The 11,172-nt window shown below is 40.7% G+C and overlaps 1 protein-coding gene across 1 annotated transcript in view; it reads left to right on the top strand.

The window, feature by feature from the left end:
- CACHD1 (cache domain containing 1) overlaps window positions 1–11,172 on the top strand; it is a 214,865-nt gene that overhangs the window by 156,910 nt on the left and 46,783 nt on the right. The window contains exon 8 of the mRNA XM_059045484.2: window positions 6,160–6,309. Coding sequence (XP_058901467.1) covers window positions 6,160–6,309 — 150 coding nt within the window. The remainder of the gene's footprint in view (window positions 1–6,159; window positions 6,310–11,172) is intronic.

Raw genomic sequence — 11,172 nt, 5'->3', positions numbered from 1 at the left:
TCTCTGTTTAGGACTGCACAAGGCTGCATTCTAGGTGTCAGCCAAGTCTGTGGATTCATTGAGGGTCAGAGTCCTCTTCCAAGCTCAATGGTTGGCAGAATTCATTTCTTTGCAATTGTGAAACTCATGTCTACTTGTTTCTTCAAGGCCAGGAGGAAAGCATCTTCTCTTCAAGCCCCTGACTTCGGGGAAGGCTTGGACCCTCTTTTAAAGGGCTTGTCTAACCTAATCAGGCTTACTCTCCCTTTTGATTTAAACAGATTACTCTCCCTCATGGTTAACTTATTAAGATCTTAATTACATCTGCAGAATCCCTCCATCTTTGCCAAATATATAGCACAGTCACAAGAATGATATCCCATCACCTTAGCCACATTCTATTGGCCAGAAGCAAATTACTGGTCATACGCACACTCAAGAGGAGGGAGTCATACAGGGTGGGGGTCCCTGGGGTCATCTTAGAATTTTGCCTGCCAGCCTTGGCAAGAACCAGCTATCCACAGACCATTACAGGATGGCTGAGTGTAAAGTTGTCTATAGTTCAATAAGGCCAAAGGCTAAGGCTGACCTCTCAAGTATTCAAGACAGATTGGCTAGTTGGTCAATGCCATTCACCTGTGGATGCCATTTACCAGCTGCCATCTGGCTGTCAGTATTCCTCACCAGATGTGCTCTTTTTACTTGATTCTTCAGTCATCAAACTATCTTTAGAGATGAAGTCCAACTTTGATGATTATTACACTGTTTAAGTAATGGAGAGAAACGTCATACTGGCAGCAGCCAGGCAGTGAGTATGTCAAGTGAGCTCGAGGTAAGGTAATAAGGATTGTTTGGGGAGCACAGGAAGCTAGAGGGCGTATGCTCCATCAAGTAGGCAGCTGCTCTTCTGTTCTCATTGCCTTGCAGGAATGCCTCTCCAGTGTTGCCAGATCTTCTGTTTTAAGAGAAGCCAGAAATCTGGATTTTTATGTGAAACCCCTTCATTTTCAAATGTTGTCATTTGTTCCAGCTTTAAAACTGTGAATAGAGACCTCACTAAACCTCTTCTTACAAACCTTCCTGCCCTGCACATTCGCAGAAGACTGCTTTGACAGGAAACATTTCTCCTTTGGGTTTTGGGGGGTTTTCTTAATGTTGGCGAGCAAAAACATGGAAAGAAGAGTGACCATCACAGATTTGGACACATTTTGATATCTTTTTTCTAAATGCTCAGAGGAGTCTTTTTTAGGCCAAGTAAGATGTTTCTAAAGTTTAGCTCACAGGCCTCCACTTTACAACTTCTACTGGCTGTTCAAAGAAAAAAGAACCCAAATTAGATTGCATAAAGAAACACGTCAGGAATTAGTATTACCCAGTTTATTAAGGAGAGGTTTGAGCTGCTCTCCAGCAATGTTGCACAGTGGTTAAGTATGTGGGTTTTGAATTTCAACCAATGTGTGTTCAAATTCCTACTCTGAAATTTTTCTAAACTTGTGTGAATTATTTGATTTCTCCAGGTCTGGTTTCCCCATCTGCAAACTGGGAGTGATAATAAGATCCAGCGCTCCATAATAAATATTAAATAAATATTAGCTGTGGTTATTATGATATTCTGTTTCCTTCAAGACTTCTAGCTCTGGGGACTTCCCTGGCAGTCCAGTGGTTAAAGACTTCACTTTCCAATGCAAGGGGTGGGTGTTCGGTCCCTGGTTGGGGAGCTAAGACCCCACATGCCTTGTGGCCAAAAAACCAAAACATAAAAAACGGAAGCAACAAATTCAATAAAGACTTTAAAAATGGTCCACGTTAAAATATATATATATATATATATATATATTTTTTTTTTTTTTTTTTTTTTAAAGCCTTCTAGCTCTGGTTAAAGGAGAGCAGATACCCTAGACGTTCTAAGTTGACCCCAAGCCCAAAGACAGTCAAGGACTGTTAGTAGCCTTGGCTACAGCATGGTGAGGGGTCTATGTACTCCTCTTAGGAGCTTGTACTCTACGTCATTACTTGTGTTCACTCCACAGGCAATTATTTAGCATCTACTGTATACCTGGCACTATTTGAAGGCCGTGGGGTAGGATTATTCCAACGAGCATACCCTGTAGGGTTATTATAAGGATTAGTCTGTAAATGAAAGTAAAAGTATCTGCCCCACATTGGTGGTCATATGAACAGAAGCCACATGGCATATATCATGGTGGCTTTGTACTAATTTGCTTTGTACTAATCAGAAAATCTAAAACTTTTATCCAGTGCTGGCTCTTTTTCAATCCCATGGTAGATCTGTAATTGATACCATCGACTCATTTGGATTGTTTGTTCTGGGTTTGTCTGGGGGGTAACTGGTTTGTAGCAGAAGGAATAAGATGGTTAGGAGTGGGAATCTAATGTCGTGGGCAAAGCCCAAATTTGAGTTGTTCTTTCCCCTTTGATATTGACCCCAAGGAATGCTGGTGGCTTAGACAGGGACTTGTCAAATGGAGAGGGTTGCATTTTCTTCCAGGTACATGCTATGTCTTTGCCCTGCCCCAAGTCCCTATAATTACTCATCCCTAACATTACTAATCACAAGGCTTAATGTTCCATGAGCGACTAGAGAGGGGATATCCTAGTAAGTAAAAAAATAAATCAGACCAAATTTGGCAGATCTGATATCTAAAAATAGAAAAATAACTCAATTTTGCCTAAGGATAGGGCAGGAGTAGAGTCAGGGGCTGGGCAGAGACAGTGAGGATGTTTGCAGAGTGTATGTCTTATTGTTGGGACAGAAAGAAAATATGCTTGGCAACTAAAGGAGCTGCAGGCTGCAGGCCCTTCTGGTTTTCCAGTTGTGGACCTGTGCCTAAAACCAGCTCTCAGTGACAGCGTGTTTTATCCAGAATCATAAAGCCAAGTAAGAAAATTCAAGAGTTCATTTTAGGTCAGTCTCACAGGTGTCCAGGAATTTATCACACATAAATGACAAACCACAGGGCAATGGTTTGTTAGCTTCATGGTATATCTGTATTCCACCTGCTAGGGTGAAGTAGTATTTTCCAGTCTGAAGCTTAAGTGAGCTGTTTAGCATCCCAAAAAAATAATTTACAGGACTGTAATTTACAACACTGGAAAATGATTGACATCTAGTTTAAGACAGGGATATTCCCTAGCTTATGACATTTTTTTACATCAGCTTTCATATCTTAATTTCTGATGAAAAAATATGTAATTTAAATTTTCAGTTAATATTTATTAGAGAATTGTTCAAGCATCAAAATTAGCTTTAAGACTTGCTTATAGGGCTTCCCTGGTGGCGCAGTGGTTGAGAGTCCGCCTGCCGATGCAAGGGACATGGGTTCGTGCCCTGGTCTGGGAAGATCCCACATGCTGTGGAGCGGCTGGGCCCGTGAGCCACGGCCACTGAGCCTGTGCGTACGGAGCCTGTGCTCCGCAACGGGCGAGGCCACAGCAGTGAGAGGCCCGCATACCGCAAAAAAAAAAAAAAAGACTTGCTTATATATTAAGTCTTAGTAGTAATTATTCAATTCTGCATAATAAAGGATGTTTCAGTGTCTAAAATGGAAATTTACAAACGGAAGAAAATTCTGTCATTGTACCCTCATAATTGTTAGGATAATTTTTTAAATTATCTATTCCTGGGTAATAAATTACCCAACACTCACTGGCTTAAGGCAATAAACATTTATTATCTCAGTGTCTGTAGGTCAGGAATCTGGGCACAGCATGGTTGGGTGCCTCTGGCTAAAGATATCTCATGAGGTTGCAGTTAAACTGTTGTCCACAGCTTCTGTCATCTCATAGTTCAACTTGAGAAAGATCTGCTTCTAAGTTCACTCACATGGTTGCTGGCAGATTCGATTCTGAAGGCCTCAGTACCTTGCCTCTCCATGGGATAGCTCACAACATGCTCTCTGGCTTCCCCGAGAGAGCACACAGGTGGAAGCCACTGTCTTTCTGTAACCGAATCCATCTCTTGACACCCTGTGACCTCTGCTGCATTCTGTTCACAAGAAGCCGGTCATTAAATCTAGTCCACATTCAAAGGGAGACCACACAGGAATGTGAATATCAGGAAGTGAGATCATTGGGGAACCAACCTGAAGGTTGCCTACCCCAGTAACTATAAAGCAATGTCAGATAAATGACAACCATAAGAACCTGAAGAATTAAGCATATAGCATATCAATCATTATTTCTCAATAAAAAGGTAAACGTCTGTGTAGGTTGTCTTAAAAATAGATATTGAATCAGGGAATCTCAGATTAAAAAGACAGTATAAAAATCCAGCTGGCTTCCTTCCCTTCCTCCATTAAACCCATCATTCAGCCTCTGCATCTTTAATGGTAGGAAATGCACCACTTTTATTTTTGAGTAAATCCACTTGAAAGAAGTTTTCACCCTGAGCTAAAATGACTTCCCAATCATTAGCCCTGGTTGGAGAGTCATTTTACTCTAGAGTCATAGGTGCTAGCTACTTCACGCCAATGCCAGGGTTTCATTTTTGTTTTGTTTGTGTTGAGGTTTCTTTCTTTTCTCTTTTATCCTCTGTTTACCATCACCCTTTGGCTTTCACTCTTTTTTTAAACTATAATTGACCCTTTTTTTTAATGTTCTTTTTTTTTTACATTTAATTTTTATTTAGTTAGTTCGTTAGGTATTTTTGGGCTACGTTGGGTCTTTGTGGCTGCATGCGGGCTTTCTCTAGTTGCAGCGAGCGGGGGCTACTCTGTTGTGGTGCGCGGGCTTCTCATTGCAGTGGCTTCTCTTGTGGAGCACAGGCTCGAGGTGCATGGGCCTCAGTAGTTGCAGCCTGTGGGCTCAGTAGTTGCAGCCTGCAGGCTCAGTAGTTGTGGCTTACGGGCTTAATTGCTCCGTGGCACGTGGGATCTTCCTGGACCAGGGATCGAACCTGTGGCCCCTGCATTGGCAGGTAGATTCTTAACCACTGTGCCACCAGGGAAGTCTGGCTTTCACTCTTTTTTTTTTTTTTTTTTTTTTTTTTTTTGCAGTATGCGGGCCTCTCACTGTTGTGGCCTCTCCCGTTGCAGAGCACAGGCTCCGGACGCGCAGGCCCAGCGGCCATGGCTCACGGGCTTAGTTGCTCCGCGGCATGTGGGATCTTCCCGGACCAGGGCACGAACCCGTGTCTCCTGCATCGGCAGGCGGTGGCTTTCACTCTTAAATTAACCAGTTGATCCTCACAGCAACCCTGTGAAATAAATACTATCATTATCCCCATTTTGTTGTAGATAAGGACATTTAAGTGTAGAAAGGTTAGGAAATGTGCCTAAAACAACCCAGACACAGCTTGAAAGTGGCACAGCTGGGATGTGAACACAAGCAACCTGGCTCCTATGTCCATGCTTTTATTGCTCTCCTACACTGATGAGTTTTAAAACAAAAATGTTTTTGGCACTACCTGGCATAGAGACAGATAACCTTACATGTCTCAGGAGACCCTGGCAGAACCACCATTTTAAAGCCTAGTCCTGGGACTTTCCTGGTAGTCCAGTGGTTAAGACTCCACGCTACTAACGCAGGGGGCCTGGGTTCGATCTCTGGTCAGGGAACTAGATCCCACATGCCACAACTAAAAGATCCTGCATGCTGCAACTAAAGATCCCATGTACCTCAACGAAGATCCCTCATGCAGCAACAAAGAGTCCCTGTGCTGCAACTAAGATCTGGCAGAGCCAAACAAATAAAAATAAATATATATATATATATATATATATATATTTTTTTTTTTTTTTTTTTTTTTTCAAAAACCTAGTCCCCCAAAAAATGTGTGTTCCTGGGGAAGACCCTGAGACACTAAGGAAAAGGTAAAGCAGGTTCTGAATCCTCCATTTCAGAAGGCAGGAAAGATGTCCGTTTAGGATGGCTAAATTACCACAACCGTAGATGCCTAATGCAACACACCTTTTTCGATCTGGTGAACTCATTAGGAACGTCTCCTTACCTGACACTGGGTAAATGAGGCCCCGTGGCCCACCACGGGCAGGATAAAAGAACAGCAGATGCAGAAAGACAGAAGCCTGGCATCAGATGGGCAGGAGTAGGAACGGTGGACCGGGCAGGTCCTCAAGGCAGGAAAGCCCAGTGAAAGAGGAACTGAGTAGCTGCCTTTAGCCAGACTCCGATGTAACATTCAGTTTGCATGTTTTTGTTTAGATACAGACATGGTCATCATTTACCTGTCTGCTGGCATTACATCAAAGGACTCTTCAGAAGAAGATAAAAAGGCGACTCTCCGTGTCATCAGTGAAGAAAATAGCTTTCTAAACAACTCTGTAATGATTCTCACCTACGCCCTCATGAACGGTAGGTAGTGTTTCGAGATTCTTTTCTTTCAGATGAAAGTTCTGTCTAAGTGCATGCTGCTTTCAAAAAAATAACGAAGAACCATCACAGGGTGCTTTGATGAAGGGTATAAGAAGCAGATTCCTTCCCAAGCCCGTCTTTCTCTACCTCCCATGGGTACTCAGAGTGTGTGTTAGGGTGTCCCTATCTCTCCATCTGTCTCTCTCCAGCCAGCTGCTCATTTCTAAACCATCACCAGTTATGTGGTCTTGCACAGGATTCTGTACAGCTCCATTTTTTTCACTTCTCCTCATATTCTTGGATTTTGATACTGCATAGAGGTTATTAACTTATCTCATTGATTTAAGAGCGGGAAGCTGAAGTACTGACCTAGATTCTTCTGTATAACCAGGACCGTGAATATCACATTTCCCTGCAGAATCACTACCTGGAGCCTCTTGTGACACTTTCTCCACCTCCCCTTCTGTAGCTGTGTCATTGGAGATGAGTATTATCTACTTGACAGGGTTATTGTGAAGACTAATCCCGACGAACAGTAGGCACCCAGGACAGTGCCAGGCACTTGCTAGGTGCTCATTAAGGTTGATTGTGTTGCTATTAAATCAGACAATATGTGAGAGGGTTTAGTAAACTAGCAAATCTGAGGAAATACTCATTATTTTTCCTTCAGCAATTTAACCATCCCCCAGTCTGATGAAAGCCCAATTTTCCAGCCTCTCTGCTGCATCGTGTCCCTTCCACCAGTTAATACACAGCTCTTCGTCCTCTTCTTTGGGTCCCTTTTCCTCAGTGTTCAAAGTGGCCCCATTCTCTTGCTTTTAAGAGAGCATGTCTTGATCCAGAAGCCCTTCCCACCTATGGTCTTTTATCTCCCCTATTCGCTTTCAGATTTCCATGCAGAACCGGTGGCTTTAGGGACACTGGGTCTCATATTTTAATGGGATAAGGATATATTAAGACTCATTTTTTTAAATGCAGACTCCCAGGCAGTATCTACAGATTTGTACTCAGACCCTCTTAGATGGGGTCCAGGAATCTGTGTTTTGGCCAGCATGATTTTTTGGCAGATATTTTTGTGGACTGCATACACATGGAAGAACACAGGGGCTGGTGTCTAGAGGTTCTCAGTTTCAGTCTCCATTTGCTAGCCATGTGGCTTATGGCAAATTACTTAATCTCTTGAGGGGCTCAGTTTTATCTGTAAAATGAAAAGAATAAAGTCTTCATAGGATTGCTGTGATAATAAATACACAAGATATGTTGTGTTTATTGAACATATACCATATACAACATAGTGCACTGAGGTCTTAGAGCTGTAGGACACAAAATCTCTGTCTTCAAGAAGCCCTTGACCCAGTGGAGAAGACAGACAAGGCAGATGAATTAAATGCAATAGTACAGGAGTAAGGAAACATAAAAGGAAGTGATCATGTCTTTTCCATTCAATTTGAAGGTGTGCCCAGGCAGATAATGAGTAAAGAAATTTTCTTGCTGTCACCCATCTCTTCACTGTTCCGAGATCTTCCCACTGGAGTATCTTGTGCTCTTGCTGTGCCCCTGATAATTCCATTCTTTGAAACTTCTGGTTACTTCCCTCTAACTATTCTCATCTTTTTTCTTTCTCCCCTTAATCTAGCCTGATGTGTTCTCATTGCAAGTTTTCCACTTCTCTGAGAGATATCTCTGAACGTTGTTCACGAAGAGTTCACACGTTCCTTTAACTCTGTCAATTCAAATAGGAAAGCAGAGCCACTGTGAAAATTTTGGTACAACAAATTTATTATCAGAATAAGAGTGTATACTGTTGGTGGGAATGTAAATTGGTACAGCCACTATGGAAAACAATACGGAAGTTCCTTAAAAAACTAAGACTTGAGCTACCGTATGATCTAGCAATCCCCCTCCTAGGTTTATATCTGGAAAAGACAAAAATTCTAATTCAAAAAGATACATGCACCCCAATGTTCATAGCAGAGCTATTTATAATAGCCAAGACATGGAAACAACCCATATGCCCATCAACAGATGATTAGTTTAAGAAGATGTGGTGTAATATATATGGAACCTAAAAAAATAATAATAATAAGGTTCTGAAGAACCTAGGGGCAGGACAGGAATAAAGATGCAGACGTAGAGAATGTACTTGAGGACACAGAGAGGGGGAAGGGTAAGCTGGGACGAAGTGAGAGAGTGGCATGGACATATATACACTACCAAATGTAAAATAGCTAGCTAGTGGGAAGCAGCTGCATAGCACAGGGAGATCAGCTCAGTGCTTTGTAACCACCTAGAGGGGTGGGATAGGGAGGGTGGGAGGGAGACGCAAGAGGGAGGAGATATGGGGATATATGTGTATGTATAGCTGATTCACTTTATACAGCAGAAACTAACACACCATTGTAAAGCAATTATACTCCAATTATATATTTTAAAGATGTTTAAAAAAAAAGATTTGGTGTATATATACAATGGAATATTTCTCAGCCATAAAAAAGAATGAAATATTGTCATTTTCAGCAACATGGATGAACCTAGAGAATACTATACTAAGTGAAGTAGTCAGACAAAGACAAATATGAGATCACTTACGTGTGGAATCTTAAAAAATACAAAATTATACATATGTAATGTATTATATATATAAAATACATATCTATATATAAAACAGAAACAGACTTACAGACATAGAAAACACACCAAAAGGGAAAGGGCTTGGCGGGAGGGATAAATTAGGAGTATGGGATTAACAAATAGAAACTACTATACATAAAATAGATAAGCAACAAGGATTTACTGTATAACACAGGGAACTATATTCATTATCTTATAATGGAAAATAATCTGAAAAAATATATGTATATAACTGACTCACTTTGCTATACCCCTGAAACCAGCACAATATTGTAAGTCAACTATACTTCAATTAAAAACAAGAAGAGTGTACACAATTATGGGGGGAAACTGGAAGAGGAAAGATGCAAAAAGAGGAATTGACAACTCAAAGGTTATTAACCAGCTCTGGTCTGGGTGAACAAGTTGGAACTTGCAGGGATTTCTGGAGGCTAGGAACACTGAAGACTGCTTAGGAGGTCTGGTGTAGAAGTCTATGAGAGGTTGTTGGCTTTTCATGGCTGCTACCTCTGTGAATTCTCAGTGAAGCATCTGGAGTGGGGTTGCCCTTGGTGAGTATGCCAGCAGTTGGGAAAGGGAACTGAACACAGCAGAAGAGTGGGACGAACTGGAACATTCTGGTTCCTCTATGTCTGTCTCTTAACATCTCTCTCTTCATCGCTTAAATCTTACAACACTTCACTTTTGGCCACCTTTAACCTGGAAGCATAGAAGAAAGGGGATTGTGGGAAATGTAGTTTCCAGCATGACCACACCGATGATAGAATAATCCAGTCTACCACCCTACTGACTCTCCTGCCACCCCTGCATAACATTTCATGATGGAGTGACATAAAAAAATGGAGTGACATAAAGTAACCCAGTCTTTGATATCCTGTACTGTGCTTCTTTGTCTAGTAGATGTTCCTGTTTGTTACTTTTCTTGTACATTTTGAAAGAGCCATGCAGTGCATGACAAAGAAAGGAAATGTGTTTATTGCCTTGAAGTTGTCTCCTTTTATCATTCACCCCTGTGAGTTTATCAAGGGTGTAAGATCAAGGATCAATCACATCTTTTGTGTTGTCTTTTACTCCCGGACAAGGGAGGTGAGTGTCTTTTACCACTCACCTCCCATGTGAATTCTGTGTCAAGCAAAGGCAACAATAATCTGATTCAGACTTTCCTTTAGCATTGTCTGAGTGGAGCAAAATCCAAATTATTTACATACAGCATGTGAAGAAAGAAATTATATCCATTATATCTTGCCGTGACTTTAGAAATGGACTTACAAGGCTAGAAGTATATATACTTCCTATTTAGAAATGATAAAGTCACTTAAGGTAGGTGAACCTTGAACTCTTCAGATTTTTTTAAATGACTAAGCAGTTCAAGAACATGAGGCAAAACCTTTTAAAAACTCATTGGTAGAATCTCAGTAGTGACTGAAATCATTTGAATTTGTTTACAATGGTACCCATATGGGACCAGTTACTAATCCTTTTGACTGTGTTCCAACAATAGCAAACCAAAATTTTAAAAAAGGTTTATTAAATTTATTTTTGTGCTATAGATTACAGATGTTGTAGAACAATTCAGCCCAGTATGCCTGAATCTTTTACAAAAATTTAAAAACTCTAAACATAAAAAAAGTATACTAAATAAATCAAATCCAGTATTATCCTAACAATATAAAGCATGAAAACATTAGTAATTAAAATGAGCTTAAAGAAACAGGGTTTGGAGATACCACTCAATACAATCCATAATTCTTTCATTTAGTTGCATGAGACTTTGGCAAGTGTTTAATAGGCAAAGAGGTAAGAAAGGAAATGGTAAACCTCTATCCTTTAAAACTCTTACAACTTTATCTACCAATTTAAATTAAATGCAAACTTGTTAATCATTACTTTTGCTTTCAAATATTAAATGCAGAAAAATAATTTAAATTTTATAATTAAACTTTAAGGGAAGAACATCCTTGCTGGATGGGGTTCCTTTATTTACTCATGTGTTTTTCATCACTGCCTTTTGAAGAATTCCTTTGCCCTCTTGACTATTTGAGGAAAGATCATGCCTCCAGCTTTGTTCATCAGCAGGAACTGGTTGGTATCTGTGTCCTGAGTCCACACTATCTCTGCAAAGACCCCCTTGGCATTCATTGCAAGACCTCATCCAGACCCTTATTAGATCTAAATGACAAAGTTATTGTATGGATATCCCCTGTTTTGTTTTACATTGTCTTCCCTTGGCTT

This window comes from Kogia breviceps, chromosome 1, assembly GCF_026419965.1.
Source record: "Kogia breviceps isolate mKogBre1 chromosome 1, mKogBre1 haplotype 1, whole genome shotgun sequence".
Classification (NCBI taxonomy): Eukaryota; Metazoa; Chordata; class Mammalia; order Artiodactyla; family Physeteridae; genus Kogia; species Kogia breviceps.
The sequence above is the reverse complement of the archived record's forward strand: the minus strand, read 5'-3'. Positions and strand labels throughout refer to the sequence as shown.